The 24,881-nt window shown below is 42.8% G+C and overlaps 2 protein-coding genes and 1 long non-coding RNA gene across 8 annotated transcripts in view; 1 reads left to right on the top strand and 2 right to left on the bottom strand.

Moving 5' to 3' along the window:
• LOC144989042 (NLR family CARD domain-containing protein 3-like) overlaps positions 1-21,603 on the bottom strand; it is a 107,165-nt gene extending 85,562 nt beyond the window's left edge. The window contains exon 1 of the mRNA XM_078940798.1: positions 20,842-21,603. The gene's annotated coding sequence lies outside the window, so the exon portion shown is untranslated. The remainder of the gene's footprint in view (positions 1-20,841) is intronic.
• Positions 1-24,881, bottom strand: part of LOC144988997 (NLR family CARD domain-containing protein 3-like) — a 273,480-nt gene that overhangs the window by 41,851 nt on the left and 206,748 nt on the right. For 3 of the 6 annotated variants that reach the window (XM_078940570.1, XM_078940572.1, XM_078940569.1), the window contains 5 exons: positions 19,670-19,803; positions 19,471-19,587; positions 12,000-12,119; positions 11,509-11,564; positions 9,627-11,421 (listed from right to left, as the gene is read on the bottom strand). The exons of 2 other annotated variants lie outside the window; for them this stretch is intronic. In XM_078940570.1, coding sequence (XP_078796696.1) covers positions 9,627-11,421; positions 11,509-11,564; positions 12,000-12,119; positions 19,471-19,587; positions 19,670-19,758 — 2,177 coding nt within the window. In that variant the 5' untranslated portion in view covers positions 19,759-19,803. Of the gene's footprint in view, positions 1-9,626; positions 11,422-11,508; positions 11,565-11,999; positions 12,120-19,470; positions 19,588-19,669; positions 19,804-20,228; positions 20,302-24,881 lie in introns of those variants that run through there. One more of the 6 variants, XM_078940574.1, reaches the window with a different exon arrangement.
• LOC144989511 (uncharacterized) lies at positions 20,556-21,647 on the top strand. Its single transcript, XR_013653751.1, has 2 exons — positions 20,556-20,698; positions 20,787-21,647. It is a non-coding gene; the product is annotated as an uncharacterized LOC144989511 (long non-coding RNA).

Raw genomic sequence — 24,881 nt, 5'->3', positions numbered from 1 at the left:
CAGCTGCAGCGCTATCAGAGAGCATTTATTACAACATGTCTATCCTTCCACAGTCTTCTCAAATCATCTCTGGACCTGCAAAGCCGTTTCTCACAGATAAACTAACACAGAGCGTCCTTCGATTCATTTTAGACATAGCTAACACAGGTTCTCAGGAGAATGCTGAAAAGACGCAAAGATAAACATTTTCTCCCAAGGGTGTCACCTCCACCTTCCTGTGAAACAGATTTGGACACACACAGACACTTCTGCAAACATGATTAAATCACCTATACATATATAGCAAGGTGATGCATAAAATAAGCAAATATGAGATAACCTATATACATTATCCCAACAGTAGACAACTTTTTCAAGGACTTTTCCTAAAAATGGCAGATTAGAGATAGGTCTGTAATTATTCAGTACATTGGGATCAAGACCGCTCTTTTTCAGGAGGGGTTTAATGACTGCAGTTTTTAAGGCCTCTGGAAATATTCCAGATTGAAGAGACATGTTAACTATTTGAGTAATTGATGGCAACACAATGTTCAAGACAGACTTTAGAAATCTAGTGGGTAACACATCAAGGCAGCATGTAGACGAGCTCAGACGGGTGATGGTCTCTTGGACAATTTGGTCAGTGACAGGTACAAAGTGAGTCAGCTTAGAGTGAGTAGGTGGCCGTTGGATAGTTATATGTGTTGTGGAGTTGATGGCTTTTTTTTTTTTTTTTTTTTTTAACTTGTCCTGTCCAACAGCTAGGCAAACAGATGAGAGCTGAGGGCCTCTTGTGTTGGACATATTTTATTTTAACAAGAGGGGTTATTCATCTTCAGACAAACCAAAGGTATGTCTGAATAAACCCCTTTTGTAATTGAGGCCAAAATTTATTAATTTCAATCATGTTTGAAAATCTTTGGTGTTGGACCGGACGGAAAAGGAAAGAGGGGAAGAAGAGAGAGGGACGTTAGAGAGAGGGGGGGGTAGGAGGGTGATAATAGGAGGGGAAGGGGGGTAAGACCATGAAGCAGCATAGAGCAGACAGGTTTACTGGTTGTTTATCGTTACGGTACGGTTCAAATGTAGTACAAAAAGGGCGGGGCCTGTTCACACACACTCAAATATTATCAACACACCTGCTAGCCGCAAAAATGTCCACATGTCAACATGCACACAAAACAGATAGTGTTCACGAACGCACCCCCACACCCAAGCCCAGAGGACCACGCAGCGCCCCAGCCCGCCCCACCCAGGCACCGGACCCGACCCCCCGACCAACGGAGCCCCCCACCGCCCCCGCCAGGCACCGGAAGCCCCGACCCCCACCCCAAACCACGGCAGAAGGGCAAGGAGCAGCGACGACCAAGCCCCCCACCCCCTAAGTCATGGAGTCAACCACAGGAGACCAGAGAGACTGAATTCTTTCAAAGTTACTTGAGCTTTGGGCTGACATTTTTTCCAAGCTGATATGATCAAACAGCAGATTTCTGTGTTGACTTATGTTTATATTTTTCTTGTTTTTCCAATTTATTAAAATAGTTTTTTTGGCAATACAAAGAGTTATGAAAATGATAGATGCTAATCCTTCTTCTATATCGATGGCACTCATGTCACCAAGCACACAAAGTGACGGTGAGGCAGTGATTGAAACCTTAAGCCAGACTGATAAATCGGCACATACCTGCTGCCAGAGAGCCTGGACAGGAGTGCAGAACCACAGTGCGTGCATGTAGCTGTCGGGTAGATTATTATCACAGTGCTCGCAAATGTCTGAGTTACTGAGACCCATCTTGAACATCCTCTGTCCAGTGTAGTAAATTCTGTGAAGAGTTTATCTAAATTACATAAAAGTTTGTATATTTTGGAGAGAGTTCTATTCATTGAAAAATTAATCAGAGTGGTAACTACATCTGGTAGCTTTAAATCGTCGTCTTTAATTTTATACTTTTTAGTAATACTTGATTTAAGTTGCTGATATTCCAAGAAGTTATTTATTCCATGTTTGTCTTGAAGTTCCTGGGGGGTTATGAATCTTCTATCAATAATTACGTGCTCTAGTTGTTTTATGCCCCCTGCTTGCCAAGCTGGGAAGTGAATCATTTTTTTGTTAATAAGGATGTCCGGGTTGTTCCAGATGGGTGTCATTTTGCACGGTTGAATTGATGATTTTGATATTTTGAGAAATTCCCACCAGGCTGTTAAGGTGGCATTTATATTAATGCTTTTGAAACAATCCTGTTTTTTAACTGTTTGGCTAATAAATGGTAGCTGTGACAGGTTGATCTTTCCACATAACGCCTGTTCCAAGTCTAACCATGAGTTGGTTTCTGGATTATTTTTTAACCATTTTAAGATGTATTGTAATCTATTTGCAAGAAAGTATTTGTGGAAGTTAGGTAATTGTAATCCTCCACAGTTTTTTGCAGATTTTAAAGTTTTTAGACTAATTCTTGCAGGTTTGTTGTTCCATAGAAAGCTTGATATGGATGAGTCTAATGTTTTGAACCATTTTAATGGCGGTTGTGTGGGAATCATTGAGAAGAGATAATTAACCTTGGGTAAGATTTTCATTTTAACCGTGGCTACCTTGCCCATAAGGGACAAAGGCAGGTTGGTCCAGCGTGTTAGATCGTCCTGTATGCTTTTCAGTAATGGGGTGTGGTTTAGCTGCACCAGTTCTGATAGTTTGGGGGAAAAGTAGATACCCAGATATTTGATATTTCCTGTTTTAACTGGAATTGTGAGTCTTTGTTCCATATTCCTGTTGAGTGGTAATAAAACAGACTTATTCCAATTAATGGAATAGTCTGATATGGAGGAGAATTCATTTATGATCATTGCTGTTTCATTTACAGAATGTAAATTCCTTAAAAACAGTAATATGTCATCCGCATAAAGACTAATTTTATGATGGCTGTGTTTGGTTTTTATTCCTATAATGCTCTCATTCTGTCTTGTTGCTGCAGCTAAAGGCTCAATGAATATAGCAAAAAGAGAAGGAGAGAGTGGGCAGCCCTGTCTGGTTCCTCTTCCAAGAAAAAACCTGTTTGAGGTCTGTTTATTAGTTCTAACTGATGCATTGGGGTTGTGATATAATATTTTGATCCAATTGATGAATGCTTCTCCAAAACCAAACTTCTGGAGGGCAGCAATAAGGAACTTCCAATTAACTCTGTCAAAGGCTTTTTCAGCATCCAGCGATAGTACCGTCATTTCCTGGTTTTTAATGGTGGCAAAGTCTATTATATTAACTAGTCTACGGACATTATCATCCGAGTGTCTGCCTTTGATGAATCCAGTCTGGTCGAAGTGAATTATTGAGTTGATGGCTTTTTTAATGCCCTGAACCTTGTCATTGAAAAATACAGCAAACTCATTACATTTGGGTGTACAAACCAGTTCTATTGGTAGCTGGGTTGGAGGGTTAGTTAATCTGTTAACTGTTGTGAACAGGATACGAGAGTTGCTGCTGCAACTTCCAATTATTTCAGAGAAGTACCTTTCCCTTGTTCTGCATAAGATCTGGTTGTAAGCGTACAACTCCCCCTTATACATTTCATAATGAACCTGGAGTTTTGACTTGCGCCACTTTCGCTCGGCTCTGCGGCACTGTTGTTTCTGTGCCCTGACTAGATCATCATTCCTCCAGGGAGCTTTCTGTCTATGTTTTCTCAATTTAACTTTCATAGGGGCAATGGCATCCAGAACATTCAAGATGCTAGAAGTAACAGAATTCAGCATTTCATCAACATTGGCACCAGAGACGTTTTCAGGGTTTATCATTTCTACAAACTGTGCCATAGTGCTCTCATTTATTTGTCTCCCCTGGACAACTGCAGGGCCAGGCGGTGGTTTGGGAGCAACAGACAGGTCAAAGAATACACAGAAATGATCAGAGCGGGCGACATCAACCACACTGACATTGTAAATAATAACCCCCCTTGTGATGAGCAGGTCCAGAGTGTGCCCTCTGCTGTGGGTGGGGCAACTCACATGCTGAATTAGACCAAAGGTTTCAAGGACAGCATTGAGCTCTTTTGCATTTCTGTCATTGACATTATCAACATGAACATTAAAATCACCTGTAATGACTAGACCATCAAAGTCTGTGCACACAACTGAGAGCATTTCAGTGAAATCATCAATAAAACTTTGGCTGTGCTGAGGAGGTTTGTACATAACTATGCAGAGTAAGGGAGGAGTTTGTTTTAGCTCAATCTTAAAGGACACATACTCAAATGATGAAAACACACCAAATGATAGTCTGCGGGTTGCAATATTATCTCTAAACAGTGCAGAAACGCCTCCACCCTTTTTATTTTCTCGTATTTCTGATTCATGTTTGTAGTTGGGGGGAGTTGATTCAACTAGAACTATGTTTCCTGTGTTTTTGTCAAGCCATGTTTCAGTTAATAACATAAAATCAAGATTAAAAGAAGAGATAAGATCATTGATTAAAAATGATTTGTTGCATAAAGATCTGACATTGAGTGCAGCAAGTTTGAGCTTAGTTTCCTTGGGACTGGTCAAAACCTTCTTGCAAGGGATGTGAACTAGATTTCTTTGATTGGACAATCTAACTGCCCTTTTTAGCATTCTACGTGGTGCAACTACAGGTATAGCACCAGAAGGAAGCTGTTCATCACAGGGCCCCAGTTTGACATAACCTTTCCTAGGACACTGGGGGCCCGTTTCATCCTAGCTCCGGGGAATAGCACCTCTAGAGGCGCGCAGGAGAGGTCGAGTTGAGGGTAGTTTGGGTGATGGACCGGGAGGATTGGGAGCTGGACGGGATTTGGGTGAACGACGGAGGGGGCGTGTTGGAGGGGGTTTGGATGAAGGCCGTGTTGGAGGGACTTTGGGTGAAGGATAAGGAGGGGGCGCTGGAGGGGTAGGAGAGTTCCTGTGCGGTGTGAGGCTCACAGGTGTTAGGGGAGCCATCTTAATTCCTGACTTAATGAGGCTATCAAAATGGCTAGGTAGGGCCATGGGTGAAAGTGGGGGGGACGAAAAGGAAAGTGATTCTTCACTGGGAGTAGATGTAGCAGGGGGCGCCCACAGCTGGTCAGATGGTGGAATTTCTGGGGCCAAATCTGGTGGTTGTTGTTGTGGTTCTGCAGCTGGGTCCTTAGCTGGCGGTAGTTGTTGTGGTGCTGGTGCAGGTGAGTCTTTGACCGGTGGTGGTGGAGGTAGTTGTTGTTGCCGTTGTGCTGTGGTTCCTGGGACACTGGCTCGGTCCTTCCTTACTGCCTTTTCAGGGCCTTGGCCTCTATGCCCCAGAGCGTGGAGGAGGTTCTTCACTAACTCTCTTGCTCCACCTCTGTTCAGGTGTGGGCCTCTTCCCATGAATAGGTCCTTTCGCTTCCAGAATGTATTGAAGTTCTCAATGTAATGCAATCCTCTGGAAGCACACTCTCTGGAGAGCCAATTGTTCAGCTGAAACAGACGGCTGAACTTGAGTGACACCCCATCGATGTTAGGAAGAGGTCCACTGATGAATGCTTCAACCTCTACTTTGTCAATCTCTTCAAGGTTTAGACACATAGGATGATCATTAAGCTGAGTACAATGGAATCAAAGAATGTCCATGTGGATACCTTGTCCGTGGATTCAAGGGTGAAGGACCGTCAACACATAGAATCTTACCTGCTGAAGGGAGTTCTCAGTCATGACCATCTGAATGTCAACCTCAACAACCTGGTCACGGTGGAGGAAGTATCTCACCTGCCCCATCTACAGGACATCGCTGAAAACATATGTCCAGGGGACATTGATTTAGCCGATGAAGTTCTCCTGCTAATTGGGCTTGACCAATCTGACATACTGAAGTCCGATGTGGTGAGGCGGGTGAGCCCTATGCAACCTTGACCGGTCTCAGATGGACTCTAAATGGTCCAGTCTCTGGGGTCCTTGATACCTTTTCAGTAAACAGAACTCAGCGAACTACCTTATCAAGCCTTAAATTGCTCACTGCTGTCACTGCAACTGATCTTGACCAGCATTTTAAACTCCATCTGGAAATTCCTGTGGATCAAACCTTCGTCTGTACAGACAGCACTATTGTGCCTTACTACATCAACAACCGAGAACAAAGTTTTTCTACCTTTGTCGCCAACCGCATAGCAAAGATTAAGGAAAGCACAGTTGTCAATGGAAGTATGTTGACACAGCATCCAATCCTGCAGATGTCTCGAGAGGGATGTCTGCCAGTGAAATCCCATCAAGTGAACGATGGGTCCCAGGACCATCGATTCTTCAAGGCTCAGAGAAAGGCTGGCCCACCCAGCCTGAGCTGGGCAGCCTACCTGAGACGGCCGAGATCAAACAAATCAAATCAGTGTATATGGCCTGTTGCAAAACCACTGATGGTATTAACGACAGCTGCAGCTACAGCTGAAAAGCCTGCTATGCAATAAATCACCGCCGAGGAGATACAAGCTCCAGAAGTAGCCATACTCCAGAATGTACAGGGCTCGTGCTTCGGTTCTGGTAAAATCCCATCTAGCTGCATAGCCAGTCTTAAGCCAATTAAGGATTACAGGACAAATTTACATGTGGGAGGGCATCTTGCGAATGCACCAGTCCCTTATGAATAGAAGCATCCAGTGATACTACCTAAAGACCACTATATCACTAAGTTACTCATCAAACACTACCACCTTCGGCTGGGCGCATTCAGACATGGAATGGGTTGACTCAGACATTCGCAAGCGTTTCTGGATTCTAACAACACGGTACAGACAGATACAGAGGTTCAGACATTTCAAGCTCAGCTGCAGAAGAGCCCGTCTCCAGGCAGTGCTCAACCCCCGCTCTTGCTGAGGTCAAGAGAGTGGGGGGGGGGGGGGGGGGGGCTCAACAGAATAGCGGTTTTCACACTCTGGAAGGGACTATCTTTTTGTTGGAGCCAAGAAGTCCTCAGCATAGAGGGGGGCTCTGATTAATTCTGATTAGATTAGATTTCCTGGCACCAGCAGATTATTTGCTTTGCTAGCTAGACTGGTATTCCAATTCGATGCAGATTTGATCAGAAAAAGTGGGCAATTTAGACCAGTCTAGCCTCAATTCGGGAAGAAACACGCTCCAATTTGGTATCCATCTTCTGCACAATTTCAAGAAAGAAGAAGAAGAAAGAAATACACTGTATTTTATCCCACGAAGGGAAATTCTGTCTCCGCATTTGACCCATCCCCTTGGGGAGAGGTGAGCTGCAGCCGAAACCGCGCTCGAGAGGCAGTAGCGTTAAGGGCCTTGCCTAAGGGCACTGGGTGATGTTAATTGCTCGCCATTGATATGGTAATTGCCCCCAGTACCATTGCTCATTCCCCTCCGGGAATCGAACCCTGGTTTCCTGCATGGTAGCGTCCCACCCTACCAACCGAGCTACCCAGCCGCCAACGATTGTGAGCATCCTGATTAAGTGGGCAAGACAGGCACAGCTTTTGATCCACTTGTGAAAGTTTCTCGTACCGAGTCTCTCCTCCCCGAAGAATTAGGGTTAGGACAAGTTAGGACAATTCGCCTATCTCAGACTTCCAACTGCATGATAAATCAGAAATCCTCCGATTCCCAATGAGGAGGAATTCAATTATCATAGAAATAGGTATACACCGAATAGGTACACATCCTCTACGTCTTCCACAGACAGCTGGGCCAGGCACACCAGCTTCCACTTGCCCGACGGATCGTTTGTGTATCCAGCCACATGGGTGCCGTCTGGGCAGGAAGGGTCCGCTTTCCCATTCTTTAGTGTGAAAAAAACTTTGTTGATCAAATTCAAAGACCAGCTGATCATATCCATATTCAGAGAGTAAAAAGAACAGAAGTTGCCAAAGGCTAAAAAATGCAGCTCCGGGGGCAGACAGGACAAAAAAGCCTTGGGATGGGCTGATACAGGAGGAGCGAGAGGAAAAGCATCTGTCCTCAGCGACAGCAGGAATGTGAGCAGGACTTCTGCCGACATCACTGGCGTCAGGTTCAGTTCCTCGTGGACGTCTTCTGGATGAGATGGCTGAAGGAATAATTATCCACCCTCCAGAAGCGTCAGAAATGGCTTCATCCTAGACTCAACCTGCAAGTGGGCGATCTGGTTCTCATTCTCAATGAGAACACACCACGCAACAGCTGGCCCCTAGCGCTCGTAGTTGCTACTCACCCATGCGAAGATTGACTAGTGCGAAGTGTTCAAGTGAAAACAGCTTTGGGTTAACTTGATCGTCCTACTGCCAAAATTAGTCTGCTGGAGGCAAACCTGGCAGGCAAACCTAAATAACTTACAGACACAACCACCCAAGGACTGGTTCCACACTGCCATCTGTGACTTTGGGTCCTACCAATGATGCATAAGAGTCTTTGTTAAAGTTTGATTCCGTCACACATGTAAATAACCTGTTTACTACTATTGGTTTGGTTCTATTACACATTTTGGTCATTGTTAAAGCTAGGGATGACCAATTTACTTTTGCAATCGCATATCGGGGGCGGGATGTTATGGCCACTAGAAGTCACCATGTTTACTAGGCGCCCACCTATTATGGATTAAGGGCCACAGTAGTTGGAGTTTATGGAACGCCGCAATTTTGTGCTTCTGTGGGAGCTGCAATATTATGGCTGCTTGAGGCCACTATAGTTAATGTTTACTGGGCGCCCGCCTATTTTGGTACTTAAGGGCCACGTAGTCATGTTTACAGGGCACCACAGATTTGAATTGCTGGTTTTAAAATCTGCCTAGAAGTTTTTGCCTTTCTTTTGAAGTGGTGTAGAAAGAAAGTAAAATTTAAAGAAACAGCAACACCTCTCAGGATGTTTGATCCTCTCCCCAGCTTTGTAAGAGTTAAAACTGCTGTTTTTTGAACGATGAGTGGATTGAGTTGAGGATTCAGTTTGTCATTGTGCATATTTTGTCAATAGTATATATGACTGAAAATGTGTACGTGGAATTTAACATTGGAATATTTTGGACAACAATTCAGTAGTTTAATATAAATATATATTTTTCCAGCATGTTATTTTTTTTCTTTCCCTTTTTCCCCCCAATCATTCTCTTTTTACAGTTTGACCGTTCAATTGTATGTGTGCTACACCAAGGGAGATAAACCACTCAACAACCAAGTTAATGTAGTATATTTATTTCCTACAGACAGATTTCCCTGATTTTCTGTCTGCATTGCTGTGTGTTGGACTCAGATCTACAACAGAGACTGTATGTATGCAGATGATGGTTGACTGAACTAAAGAAACCAAAAGGATAAAAAGAAAGAATCCATCTCTGCTTCAGTTTCTTCTTTTAATCATCAAACTGTTTCATTCACAGATCAATGATGTATCTAGAAAGAGGATGATGAATAGAAGATGGAGCATTTTAGAAATGTGCTTCTTGAATGACTGACATTGTGGAAATGAAGAGATCATTTCATACTGGACCGTCTGCTTTGGGTTCAAACCTTTCAGAAGGTTCTGGATTGGATTTAATTTGGACAAATATGATCCTTCTTTGATCTTAAGCTTAAAAATCATATGAATGTTAACACCAAAGTGATTTTCTTCTTTCATGATTTTATTTCTAATCATTTTCAAACCTTTCTTTCTTTGTAAATCAATCTGAAACTGATCTGATTTATCATCACAATCACTTCTGGACTCACCTGAACTTTCTGCAGTTCCTCACAGCTGGCATCAGTCTCCGTCTACCCTCATTTGATGTGTTGTACTGGTTCAGATCCAGCTCATCCAGAACCTCCTCTGACATCAGCAGAGTGTAGGCCAGAGCTGAGCAGTGGATTTCTGAGAGTTTCTTCTCTGATTTGTTCTTTGACTTCAGGAACTCTTGGATCTCCTGATGAACTGAGAGGTCCTTCATCTCCATCAGACAGTGATAGATGTTGATGATTCTGTCAGGAGAGACTCCTTCACTGTTGATCTTCTTCAGGTTGTTGATGGCTCTCTGGATGGTTTCTGGATTCTTCTCTGTCTGACCCAGCAGGCCTCCTAAGAGTCTCTGGTTGGACTCCACAAAGAGACCATGAAGGAATCGAACCAGCAGATCCAGGTGTCCAGTTTGACTCTGCAGGGATTTCTCCATGACTCTACTCAGAAACTCATCCAGGGATGGGTTCTTCATATTCATGTACTTCAGGAAGTCCTCAATGACCTCTACCTTCCTGTTGGAGTAACAGTGGAACATGTAGACTGCAGCCAGAAACTCCTGAACGCTCAGATGAACAAAGCTGTAGACCGCTTTCTGGAAGATCTCACACTCTCTTCTGAAGATCTCAGTACAAAGTCCAGAGTACACTGAGGCCTCTGTGACATCCAGACCACACTGCTGCAGGTCTTCTTGGTAGAACATGATGTTTCCTTTCTCCAGATGTTCAAATGCCAGCCTCCCCAGTTTCAGAAGAACTTCCCTGTCAGTCTCTGTCAGCTCTTGTGGACTTGTCTGATGTTCCTGCTGGTACTTGTTCTTCTTCCTCTTTGTCTGGACCATCAGGAAGTGGGAGTACATGTCAGTCAGGGTGGTGGGCAGCTCTCTTCTCTGCTCTGTGGTCAGCAGGTTCTCCAGAACCACAGCAGTGATCCAGCAGAAGACTGGAACTTCACACATGATGTAGAGGGACATGGAGCCCTTGATGTGGGAGATGATTCTGCTGGACAGCTCTCCATCTGGGAACCTCCTCCTGAAGTACTCCTCCTTCTGAGCATCATTGAAGCCTCGGACTTCTGTCAGTCTGTCCACACATGAAGGAGGGATCTGATTGGCTGCTGCAGGTCTGGAAGTGATCCAGACCAGAGCTGAGGGCAGCAGACGTCCCTGGATGAGGTTAGTGAGCAGCACGTTGACTGAGGACTTGTGTGTGACATCAGACACCAGCGGACTGTTGTTGAAGTCCAGAGAAAGTCTGCTTTCATCCAGACCATCAAAGATGAACAGAAGTTTGCAGACAGACAGCTGTTCTGCTGGGATCTTCTGGAGTGTTGGATGGAACAGCTGGATCAGAGTGAGAAGACTGTGCTGCTCATCTCTGATCAAGTTCATCTCCCTGAATGACAGAGGAACCACAGCACTGATGTCTTGGTTCTCCAAGCCCTCGGCCCAGTCCAGAGTGAACTTCTGCACTGAGAAGCTTTTTCCAGCTCCAGCAACTCCGCTGGTCAGAACCACTCTGATGGATCTGTGTTGGTCAGGGAGGACTTTGAAGATGTCTGCGTTCTTGATTGCAGTGTCATGGAGCTGGTTGGTCTTGGTGGTGGTCTCCAGCTGCATCACCTCATGTTGGGTGTGAGCCTCTGGTCTCAGTCCCTCTGTGATGTAGAGCTCAGTGTAGACCCTGTTGAGGAGCGTTTCTCTTCCTGCTTCTTCAGTTCCTTCAGCCACATGTTGACTTCTGCTCCTCAGACTGATCTGATGTCCTCCAAACATCTCCTGCAGACCAACATCTGCTGACAGAGCAGAGAAGAAAGCTCCTTCATGAGTGTTCCACATGTTTCCAGAAGAATCCATCAGCAGATGATCAGGCTCTGACTCACCAGCTCTGGCTCTTTCTGCAGACTGGGGTCCGCTCCTCTTCTTCTCTCTGTGGACACTAAGGAGAAACGTTAGTGAACAACAATCAAAGCAGTCAGTGGGAAGTTCCAGACTGACTCTGATCATGGAGCAGATCCTCTCTGATCTTCAGACTCAGATATTGGGATCCAGACTGTGCTGAATGTGAGCAAATGTGTTTCCAGGTGAAACCAGAGCAGATCTAGTCCATCTGAAGGTCTAAATGATGCCTTAGCTGTGTTTGGAGCTCATGTCTGGACTGAGCTCAGAGAAAAGTTCAGCTGTTTGCTTCATCCTCACAGACTGAGCTTTGTGTCCTCCAGAGTTGTCCAACTCTTTTCTTTCCTCTCAGACCTAAAGCGCTCACAGCAGATGGTTGACCTTCCTGGATGGATCAGCTGATGTTCTTGATGAGAACATTGTTGTTCCTGCTGAGAGCTGAACTCTGCTTTGTTCACTAGAAACTGCTTCTTACTGTGAGTCTGAAGGTCCTGGTTCAGTTCTGAAGTGTGGAGGATTCCATTTGGACCGGTCACTCTTCATGGAGCCACAGCTGGAGGCTGCAGACTGGACTCTCTGTGTGACCTGTTGACCTCTGCAAACACCAAAGCATCAGAGTGTTGGAGGATCTGCTTCTTCATGAACAGCTGATGGACTTTGACATGAACACAGACTGAGCTGTTTAGTCTGGAATAACATGACATGTTTGGATCAACAGTTTCCAGCTTTCAGCATTTTCTGTCAGTCAATCCAGACTTTTTTCTAGAAAAGCTGATTCCAATTCTCCATGTAGAAATGGAGAAAGTCCAACTAGAACAATGTGATGTTTGGAAAGCATGAAAATCTGAATCCTAGGAGTCTGCAGTGATTCTTCTCATTAGACTGGAGCTGCTGTCAGTCAGAGTCAGCAGTCAACATGTTTTCTTCTCCAACATCTCTGATGTCTCTCAGAGACTCTCAGAAGACTCAACTGAAAAGATCTCATCACACACATGATGCTCCAAGTGAGTCTGATCAGAGAGATCCAGAACTGAACCAGACCTCTATGAAAGCCTTTTTATAGACCCCCGGGGGCCAGTGGTTGAAAAGAAAAAGAAAAGAAAAATTGGATAAACTGCGCACAGATGAGTAAACTGTTTGCACAATTGATTAATCCATGTGCACGGATTAATCAATTGTGCTTGTACTGTTGCGCAGTCATGTGCGGAATGGAGCTGACAGGTGGAAGCTGGGGAGGAGGGTGGGTTGATGAACGCAGAGCTCGCGGAAATGGAAGAAGAGGGATTGGATCGCACACTTGGAGCTTAAGTAGGACGCTGAACAGGTGAGTTGATTAGACTGAACTGCTGCAGGGCGGAATAACCAGGTAAACGCACTGCTTGAGCTGCCTAACTGAAATACTCCCAGGGTCGTTCACTTCATTTGGACAACTCATGCAGTAAAGAAGATTTTTTCCATATTTCTTTTAGTTTGGCATAAGGCTCCGTTCAGATACATAAAACAAAGAACTCCACATAAAACCTTGGATATTAAACTACCCCCCAAAACTAAAAGGAGATTAGCAAGAGTTTGAAGAGAAAGTGAATGTTAAGATCAGTATTATGTGTGTTTAAGTAAGAAGATTAAGATGAAGTGTGTTTCAGAGGCAGTCCATATTCAACTTACAAGTATGACTGCTATGTATGAACATAGGGCCACTGCCGTTAAAGTACAGTGCCACGAAGGGGACACACTATCTATATAGAACATAGGGCTGGGCGATATGGCCTAACAATAAAATCTCCGATTTTTTTTTTTTTTATTCGATTTCTGACTTTCTGATTTATTTAATCAAACGCAACACAAATGTATCCCCCATTTCTGGGATGAATAATAAATAAATGAACACACTCTTGGAATCAAAGTTAAGTATAAGATTTTTCTTCTTGTCACTCCCTTTTGGACTTGTGTTGTTTAGATAATTTTGTCTTGTTTTTGTCCTATTTTGTTATTCTAGACTTATTTTCACTCTTCCAAAATAAAAAGGTTACTTATTTACTTAAAATCCCAGCTTTGTTTTAAGTCACACTTTGTAGTGTAAACTAAAAGGAGACAAACATTCACCTTGACAGTAGCACCATTTTCTAAAGCACACGTGTCAAACTCAAGGCCCGGGGACCAAATGCGGCCCGCCGTGTCATTTCATGTGGCCTGCGAAAGCATAAAAGTTTTTAATTTCTAAAAATGTTTCTTTAATTGATTACATATTATTTATGTGTAGCTCCTGTTGTAATTATTCAATGTTTGCAGGTCTTATGTGTGTATGCAGACAAATTGTTGTCATCAAACCATCAGTTAGATGCAAGGCTGTGTGCAGCCTTTTTTTGCTAAATGTTCCACATATAATACATGTTCTTTCTAGTGCAGTTCTATGTTATTTTTCTTTATCAAGTATGATCCTTCATTAATGGAGTTATGTGGGTTTTAATAAGCAGAGACAATTTAAAAGGATTTATGCTAGAGTAACAAGAAAACATGTTTTCTATGCAACTTTAATTATCACTTTAAAAAGTTATAATAGATAAGTAATGAGTTTTTTAACATTAAAGAATAGTACATTTATTTTTCATTACATTTAGTTACATGTATACGTTATATCTGGCCCTTTGAGGACAAACACTATGCTGATGTGGCCCTCAGTGAAAATGAGTTTGACACCCCTGTTCTAAACCAGTGTTTTTCAACCTTTTTAGAGCCACGGCACACTTTAACCTTGACAAAAATCCCGCGGCACACCAGCATTCAAAAAAAAATTAAAAAAAAGGATAAAAGCAGTCTGTATTGATCTACAGTCCCTCCATGATCTCACATGCATTTTTGTGATAATTGTGGCAGAAAAAGCTGGAAGTTGCAGCTTTTTTCTAATAGATGTAATAAAAGTTAAGTTAGAAAATTTAAAAACTTTTTGATTTGTGTTCGCTGTTGTTTCAAGACGTTAAGAGGAGAGACTCGTTGTGCATTGTATTCATTTCCATTAAGCTGCATGCGTTCTTGAGTGCGAGACACGGCCGCCAGCTGAAGGATTTTGTGTGTGTGTGTACTTGTGGGGGGGGGTATCACTGTTCTTTCACTCCATAACACTGAACGCGCACTGTTAGATTTTAATGAATATCACTACATGTTTTGTTTGGGAACTATTTTGTGCAGCGCAACATTACGTGGGTGTCAGGCTCACAGCTACCAGAAAGGTGACAAAGTGTCTGCAGTCTGTTTATTACTGGGCAATATTTAATATTCTGAGAAGATGTCTGTACCAGAGAGCACAGGTGAAAATCGCGTGCACCTAGAGAGCGGTCCACTGCAGAGGAATCAACACGCACCCCCAACACACTTGTGTGAGCTCCTGCCTCCTACACACGCAGCGCACGGACACACACACAGTCAATCTACAACACCTATATAGTTAGTTCATTAGTTAGATAGGTAGTAACATTTGACAAGTTAGTTGTTACTGTTATTTGTTAATAAAGAATAATGCGCTGTAATTGTATTCATTTGTGACGCGGCCACTGGGGGATTTTGTTTGTGTGTGTGTGTGTGTGTGGCCGTGATACCGGCCCCCTGCTGGTTCATCACCGTCTCCAAGGACCAAGGAGATTCATAGATGAGGAAGGCCGACATCTCACGTAGCAATGGACGGCAGCTCGGCTAGATTTGATGCTTTGAACTTGAAATCAGCGGTTCTCAAACAACAAAAGCACAGAGAACTGAAATATCAATTGGCAAAGGGGTGTCTAGATACTGCAAAGGAAGAACAATTTGAGATCCATGATGGATCGATAGAGGCGGAGTACAACAAATCTCTAAATGGAGATGCTCTTATTCGAGTGTCATCTGCTTGAAAACAGAGCAGACTGAGGATTGGCTTGCGGACACAAAATTTAATTCTTGGAACTGAAGCTAGAGAGCGTCAGTCACAGTATATTGTTTCTAAGGCCAGGGATAAATGTGCTCGTAGTGTAAAGTTATTTAAACACTAAACCATGTCGGTCGCATGAAACTATTTATCATCACACTTCTTAAAACAACCTTTGTAATAATCTCTACGGCTGTATTCTCTCAGAACACCATGATCCATTAATGGACTATTAGAGCTGTGGATTTGGGTTCAACATCCTAAATTTCTGGTGGCTGGACATTCATGAACCAGTCTTCATGAAATTCCCCCCAAAACCAATGATGCACGCAGCCTCAGAAAACAAGTGGAGGGAGACCAAAGACCAGAAACAGTCATCACCACAATGACACAACACTCCAAGCATCGAGAAGGAGAGACTAGAAACGCAAGACAGAAATATCCAGAACAACAGGAACACAGAGGTCCAGGACTGAACTACCAAGAACTAGAAAACAAGATGAACGAATGACCATGGGGAATAATGCACATAACAAAATTCAAGTGGCCCAACAGCGAGAAAACCCCTTTTACATAAGATCCAAAGACTGAAAAAACAATGTGAGGAATTTAAAGTGGGCAGAGAGGCTTGCATCAATGAACCATCCAGATTTTTGGCAGAAAACAAATGCAGACGGGTGGAGGACCGCACGTCTTACTTAGATAAAGTGGAACCCAGGTTCGAAAACGTGTCACAACCATAGAGAGGCTACTTTATCCGGGGATAAAGTAGGAAAATTGACCACCGTAAAAACATCAAGAAGATGCAAAACGAAGGGGGGCCCATTGGACTACTTTAAGTCCAGCACAGGGCTTCTGACAAATGCAGTCGAAAACATGAGGACTGTTATGACAGCCGAAAGGTAAACAGACAAAATATACTTTGAGCCCCACCTAACCTGAAGAAGATGCTACTGGGAGGGATGGAGAGGCATAACAGTGGGAAAATCTGCGATATCCGCCTTCCCCAGCCATGAATTGTGTCGGGTGGAATTAATCATGGAGATGGCATGGTCAGCCGAAGTCCAGAAAGGATCACAAGGAATTAGGCTGCTGATGCCCAGAATGGATAAACTGCAAGGTGCAGACTGGTCTGATATAAGTCGCTTCAAACCTGAATACTTCCGATTAGCCACCCTTAGGGGCTGACTCAAAAATGGAAAAAATGGGGCCCTGGAAAGAGCCCATCATATAGCCCCCACAAACCAGCCAGAAACCCCTGAACCAACCAGAGAGTGAGAATAACAAAATATCTGTTAGGTTGAGAAGACTGGGCCGCGTACAAAGCTGACACATTCACAATGGGGTGATGTTAGTTCCCCGAAGGCTAGGGCTGGACTCTCTGGGGAACACAGAGCAGGGTGGCTGTCCACACACCAGTTGCCCCAAGAAAAGAAGGGTGGAGCAGAACCAGACATCTGAGCATGCGGTCGTGACGACACAAGGATCGCTGCTTCTGGACCAAGCGAATTAAAATGAGAAAAGGAGCCACAGACGCTGCATAAAATATACCAATGACAAGTAAAATGTCCACAGATGAGAGACAGGTCCAAAGACGGACCAATCCAAACGCTGGTTAAACTATCAAATGTACACAGCTTTAACAGAAAAGAAAAAACAGAGAGCCACCACAACAGAGCCAGCACCAAATGGTGGCCAAGATTCATATCCGGCTCCTAAATAACAATACAACAGATAAATATCCCAAAAGCCACAGCAAATTCAGCCAGCATGAGAAACCTGACCAGGCAAGGACCGACATCCCTCATAACCACGGAAATAGACCCACAATCCTCAAAACGATAACTGGACGACGCAGAGCCACAAAGCAGAAACCAAACCAGGTGCACATTACTGCTCTTAAGAAAGGAACTGCAAATCCCAGGGTCCTTAGGGGCGTGACATCACCGGGTCGAACAGAGAACCAGGAAGAGCTGCAATCTGGGAAAAGCCTCAACACGTAAAAACCCAGAGGAAGAGGGATCACAGCTTTCAGGAAGGCCCAGTCATCTCCTGATCCAGCACTACTGCCCACCCGAACACTGCAGGACACTGACCCTGCAGAAGCATGCCTAAGACTTGGGTGCTGTGGCGCCGACAGACTCGAGTTAAACCTTAAATAACGTGTAGTATTTTGCTCTCCATAAAATTAATTCTGTCAAAATTATACAAATATGAACACGCTGCAGAACAAAACAAACAAAGCCTGGAGATATTAATAATAAGAATTAACAAATCATGTCTTTCCGTTTTCTTTGCTCTTTTATCATTTTGTTAGAGCTGGACCCCTGCATCATTTTTAGCAATAATTTCTTGGTGTGTGACGTCCTGTGAGTGTCTTTGGGAAACATATCAGAGGGATTGTATCTGAAAAAACAAACAACTTATTCTGATTATTATTTTTATGTTTTATAAAGCATTAAAAACTAAATCTTAGAACTCATCAGTGGGAATACTCCAAAAAATATTTGGCATTTCCCTAATTTTGTGCAACACCAACAATAAAAATCCTCCAAAAAACATCCATTCATAAAAAATGATTAATTGTTTATTTATGATGTCATAAAGTGCAGCTGGTTTCCTGCATTACCTGCTGTCTGTATGTCAAATACTGACACCAACTAAATAATAAAAATGTCTACAATAGTTGGTAAATAATGACATTATTAACATGAGCTGCTGAGTGATCCAACAGCAGTGATGATCCAGGTGTTGCGTAATGAAGGCTGCGCTTTTCACTGCCGGCGCCCACCACCCCTCCCCTTCCTTCCTTCTGACATACGCGGCTCCGTCTCTGTGATGGGGGCGCGCAGCTGCGGCCTAGAGATGATTGTTAGACTGAAAAAATTCCCAATCACCTGTTAGTGTGATTCAGCCACCAGTGAGTTGTGCCCCCCCCTCTCAAATCCTTTGACTTGTTATGTTCCAAAGACTACCTTAAAGAGGTGTGGGCGCAAGTGTCTTGCAGCAGAGGGCGGTGGTCACGTGCACGTTGGGTCTGCTGGATCAGAGCAGGGAATTTTGGGAAATAATCCCCACTGCCTGCTCTGGCCAAAATTGGGTTGAGCACGGGTTTTTCTGCTGCCTAACTCCTTTTCATGTGGCTGCTTTTTGTTGTTTCACTCTGAGTAATTTCATCTTTTTTTTGCACCATAAGCATGGAGAGGGGAGAGGATGAAGAGATTGGTGCGATGTTCAGTGTCTGATGTGCCAAGAATTAAAAGCGCAAAATGCCAGCTGTAACAGGTATGTCAAAATAAAAGCTGAAAGTCTCTTCCTCAACTTAGCTATTTCCTTAAGTGTAACACTATGGGCGCAGAAAATGCTGCCCTTATTATGTGCCGCCCTGGTCGACCACCCACCTTGCTCATATCAAAAACCGCTCGAGTTGCTTGCCTGAAATACTCCCAGGGTCGTTCACTTGATCTTTAAACATCCTCCGTGTCTTGAATGTAATGTAATGAGACACACATAGACAAAAATGTGAAAGTATCTGCTGTAAATCCAAATATTACTCACATCCGTGTTTATGAATGACTTATGAAGTGAATAATTATTTTGTTTGCCCGAATTCATTATTTCGAGGGAACGAAATATTATTTCATGGGAATGGAATATTAATTTGTGGGAACAAAATATATATATTTTTTTCCATGTCAGGACACAGGACATAATTTGATGCAGTTACATTGTGTAAATTGAAAAGCATTTCTGTTCATCCATTTTAATTGTCAAATTAGACATTTCTAAATGAATCTTGCTACACATTTACCAGAGAACTTTTTGAAAATGAAATGTCAAATACCATGACAGAATAAGTAGTGTTGAAGAAGAACAAGAAAAAAAAGTGGTTTGGCTGATTTATTTTGAAAATGAGAAAGCATTTCTGGTATTGACTTTTATTTTTTAGTTATGTTACAGAAATGCTTCCATAGACCTCAAGTCCTTCATCTGAAAACTGTTGATCATCTGAACTAGAATCCAGCCTCCAAAAACTCTGACAAACACTCACTGTTCCACTGCTGGATGGATGTCCTTGAAGTCTGGGTTATTACCCTTTGATATGTCACTCCTTCTAGACCCCCAGCTGGATCCAGGTCCAGATCCAGATCCAGGTCCAGGTTGGTTCCTGTGGAGAATGAAGGTTGCTGGTGTGAGTCCTGAGCTCTGACATGGAGAAGATCATGGACAGTTGGAGATGTTCATCTCACCTCTGACCTTTGCTCTGGTTGTCATGGTTACCATCTCTGCTTTTTTTAGGGGGAGGGGCTTCCTCCTGTGGTTCCTCCCACTGATCCATGCTGCTGGATTCTCTGGATCCACATCAGCTCACACACACCTTCACCTGCAGAGGAAACCCTCCTCATCATCAGAGGAAGCTGCCATCAGCTGCTGCACTTCTGCTCTCCCTCCAGCAGGTGGAGACATGGAGCTGCAGCAGCAACATTTCCATTCAGTCACTTTGAAACAGAAACAACAAACTTCCTGTTTCTACACTTCAGGAAACATGAAGCATCAAGAAAAACAGACAGAAATCAAAGAAAGAGGAGAAAAGAAAGACAGACATGAATTCTTCCTCTGAGATGCAGAAACGAGCAGAGAGCTGCAGACTGAGCAGCTCTGGATTCAGTGATTTGATGAAGACCTCTGGATCACTGAGGAAGATGCTGAGAGCAGAGCTGAGAGGAACCTCCAGACAGAAAGAATCAGAAATCTGAGATTTGCTGAACTAAAGACAGAGAACAGGATCAAGAAAAAACCTGACACCACCTGACAGCAGCTGAGAGGAGGGGCGGAGCTTCAAGCTGATTGACAGGTAGTTGATCTCAGTGACTGAGAAAGGTGAGGTCATGTGACCTTCTGCTTTGTAAGGAGACCCTTTGAAGGTGATTTGATTCAAATTACATAACAGACGCTGAAGAAATGCTGTTTGTGGAAGAACCAATCAGAGAGGAGCTCCCAGCTGTGTTCCATCAGAATCATGTCAGAAGTTCAGAAATGAAGGAGATCTCAGTACTGAGAGGATTGGAAACATGCAGTTGTTCAGCACTGAGGACCTGAGAGCCTCACAACCTTCTTCAGCAGAGATCAGAGCACTGAGGAGCTTCCACAGCCTCTCTGGAATGTCATTAGAATGTGAGCTGAGAAGAAGGTGGAGCAGAGTCACCAACTGTTTGGAAGAAGCAGCAGAACTCAGAGTTTGGCCTTCAGCTGCATTCTGCTCTGTTTCTGTCAGAAAGGTGACCTGCAGTGACCTTTAGCTGCTGCTTTCTGGAAGAAGACAAACTTCAGTCTGAGCTTTTCCTCTGCTGCTCCTCTTCCTCACAGACACGTCACGGCCTTCATCATGAGTGGAGAAGACAACAGAAACACAAAGACTCACCGTCAAGAAGAAGAAAGTCCTGCTCTGTCTGCTCTGACACGAGGAAAACTCTCTACTTCCTCATTTCCTGATTCAGGAACACCTGAGCAGAGCTCCGCCCCCTCATGTGTGTTTGTGTTAGGCTCCTCCCAGAAACCTGAGAGAGTCTCTGATTTACTGAACAGACTAAAGTGAGGCCAAACATGAAGCAGAATGAGACTTTCTCTACGCCTAATGTCTCCCAGGAAAACATGGACTTCATCCTTTATTAGAAGCCAAATTTAAGTAAACTTTCTGAATTTGGATCATTCTGAAAGACATTGTGGGTTCACCTGAGCAGGTCTAAGAAAAGAACAAGAAAAAAATGTTCATGTACTGAAATGTTCTAGTTCCCTGAGTGAAAGTGGACAAAAAAAGTTCAGAATCACAAAAAGACTCGAGTTTTTGTTGTTAACTCTGTGAACTCATGTTCCCTCCTCTCCCGTGTTTAACAGTTGGTATCAGTTCTTGTGTTTTTATATGTTGTTTAGTTTTTCTAAATATGATGATGACCCTGAAAGTTCTGCTTTTTCCTTGAAACTTGTTTGTCAGTTTTTATGTAAATGCAACCAAACTGCTCATTTGTTTTCAGAACAGCAGCAGCCTCATAAGGGGGAACAACGAGCCTTTATGGTTGGACTCTTTATACCATGAGGAAGCTGAAATGAAGAAGAAAGAGCCGCCAAACAGTTCTGGATAGTCTACATCTCAGCTGTGTTTCTGCATTTCCTCCATACATTCATGAAGAGGTGATGGAAAAAGAGTTTAATAAAAATCCAGTTCCTGCTGCTGTTTTCTTGACTTCTTCAGCATTGAAACATTCCTCTTCTTAGTTTCTGGAGCAAAATATGGCTCGGTCTGACCTTTGACCTCCACAAACCTCAACTCGGAGAAAGAGGTGAAACTGCCCGAAAAACATCACCAACTCTGACTTTGTTGCTGTTAAATGTTGAATACATAAAGGCAAAAGCAGAAGGTCAGACGCAGCCTTGGATCAAGCTCCTCCCACTCACAAAAAAATCACCAATAAGGCAGGTTTGTAGTCTGACAAAAGACTTTACTGAATAAAAGCTAGAATTTCAGATCCAAATCACCAATCCTCTGCATTCCTGGATGTTCTCCAGGCTCCAACTGGAGGATTCACTTTGACATCAAAGGTTCTACATGGAACGTCAGGTTCCCACTCTAGACCTTCCTCTAGAGTACGTCCTGTTCTGAAGAACAGCTTTCCATGGGTTTCTGCAGCAGGAATCCTCTGGTTTCCATCATCCTTTTCATCAACATAATATCATAACAGAGATTTCTGCCACATGCTGGTTTCTGCTTTGACTGGATCAAATGTTTCCTCTGAAGGTTTTGAGTTCAAACCAACGTGTTTCTACTGAACCATGAGAGTCATTCATCTGAAATTAACCTCCAGATCAGCAGGAGATTCAGGAGGAAGATTTACTGTTTCAATCCAAACTGAACCGACTGTTTCAGTCAGTAAAGTCAGTGAGCTGACAGATTCTCATGAAAGACTCAGAAAAGACGCTCAGAACTCCTCGTCTTCTTCGGGATCCAGGGATGAAGAATAAAATGCTTTTTCTAGAAACATCCCACCTGCTTCATCCCACTTCTGTCAAATAGGAGCTTCTGCAGCTGCTGGAGTCAGCTGGTTTCCATGTCAACATGGAGTGAGACTAGAACATTGTTGTGTGACTGAAACAACTGTTTCTGCTGTCAGAAGCTGCAGAAGGTAAAGATGCGGCTGCTGGTGTCAAAGAATATCTTAATTAAACTAAATACCAATGCAGAGATTCAGGAGCTGCTCTGTACTCATCACAAAACCCTTAAACGTTTTTTAACTTACATTTAATCTCAGTGAAGCCCTTTAAAATCACCCTCCAACAATATTTCTATCCGTTTTTTAAATCGTGGTCTTTTAATTACAATCATGCAGTTTTTAGCCAAAATGAAAAACTTCATTTTCTAGGACATAGTTTCTACAGAGCAGCAGTTCTTTACTCCTTGGTTGTGGGCGAGACTGTTTCTACAGGAGTAACCCTCTGCTAGGATCTCATGACATGTTTGTTTACACTCTCTGCTAGCTTACAGCCCTTCCCAATCCCAACCGAACATTAAAAATGCTGACTAATATCAGAGCTGATAAATAAACTTTGGATCTTTAAATATCGCTTCAGGATGTGCAGTTTGAAAAAGCTCTGATTTGTGACACAACAAAAGAAATGGGTGAACAACAGTCTGCGCTCCATTCTGATCATCCACTTACAAATAGATCCATGAAGGAACGACTATGTCTGAGCTGGAATCTGGATCTAAACTGTACGGCTGGATAGCAGACAAATAAAAAAACTGTTGTACACCACTCACAGTTTCATTCCTGCTGTACAGTTGTCCAGAGTGCTACACAAAGGATATCTTCAATTTATGCCCAAATTAAACAGTTTTTTACAGAAATTCCAGGAAACAAAAACAAAAAGCCTACATGCTAACTGGAAACAACAGAAAGTTGCCATAAAACTCACAGAGTAGGCAGTCCTTCAGAACTACAGGACCCCATACAACATGAAGCAGAGGTGTGGACTCAAGTCACATGACTTGGACTCGAGTCAGACTTGAGTCCTGATTTGGATGACTTTAGACTTGACAAAATATCAAAAGACTTGTGACTCGACTTGGACTTCACTGGTAGTAACTTGTTGATTGAACCTTCAGACTGAAAAAGGACATTCCCCAAAACACAAAGATTAAAAAGTATGCTGACTGTCTCCCTGTCTTTTTATGTGTGCATCATCTTGTGTGATCAACAGAACATTCAATCAAACTAGATCTACATTGGTTTAATCTGACCCCATCCAAAGAATGAATATTGCAGGACAAAGTAAGATAATTTGTCAATCAAGACACCAGTTTCTCTTTGCTATTGCTTTTTTATTGAGGGGGAGGGAGAGTTCTGACCTCTGACCTCTGTATAGGCATTTTCCAGGCATGTAGGACATTATTTCAACTTCTACTCCATCACTATTGACAACTATGATTTTCCCAACCAGTTTTCCTGTGACTGCTATAAACTGCACAACTTCCAAAACTTTTGAGGAGTTCCTGAAGGATCATAAACTTACTTGTAGCATTGAATTTAGTTTACTTTGTACTTTACAAACAAGTGCTCTTTCCACATTGAGTTGTAAACCTTCCATTTTAGAAAAAAAACTCAGAGTTTTCCAAGTTGATTTCATGGTGGACCAAATGTCTGTTCTTTTGACAACACACTATATAATCCAGATGCTTAACTTTACTAAAGTAAAGAAACCTTATTTGTTGCAGCTCAATACAGTTAAATGGGTCCATTTTATAAGTCGAATACCGGACCAGACAGTACAGTACCGCTGAGTGAAAACAAGGCTTTATTTAGAGTTTTTATTTACATTTGCACCAAAATGCACCAATTTACGTACGTTTGTGTTGTAACTATATTTGTTTAAAGCACAAAAGTTCTGCATTTGGGGTTTATCAGACCTACAGCAATAGGATTGGATATATCAGAACAAAATACCATCAAAATCTAAGAACTTAACAACCATTAACATGAAAAAAAGTTATTTTGGTTTATTTATCTTTTGTTCTATTATGAGACAGAGTCTGAGTAACTTAATGGAAGTTTATTCTGTCATGGTCATGGTGCTTTTATTGGATGTTAAATTAAATGTTTAAACTTTTTCCTTAGTTTTCTTACTTATAGTAAAATAACTTTCTTCATTTTAATTGGTTAGTTCAAAAGAGGCCCAAGTACAAGAGGTTTGTTTTTCCAGGAAATGATTTTAATTGCATAGCTTAAAGGGAGGCTACAGCAAATGATTAATACTTTACCCAGATTTAGCACCAGTTCATAGCTTACAAATGCTATAATATGAAGCACCTCACTTTTATCATTTCAGAGGACTAGCAAACTAAAGTCTTTTGACTTGGGCCCTTCTTGCATTAAACAGGGGCACTGCCATATTGGATGAGTAGTGCTGCCA

The sequence above is a fragment of the Oryzias latipes genome, chromosome 2, assembly GCF_053564925.1.
Source record: "Oryzias latipes strain Hd-rR chromosome 2, Olatipes_Hd-rR_3.1".
Taxonomy (NCBI): Eukaryota; Metazoa; Chordata; class Actinopteri; order Beloniformes; family Adrianichthyidae; genus Oryzias; species Oryzias latipes.
The sequence above is the reverse complement of the archived record's forward strand: the minus strand, read 5'-3'. Positions and strand labels throughout refer to the sequence as shown.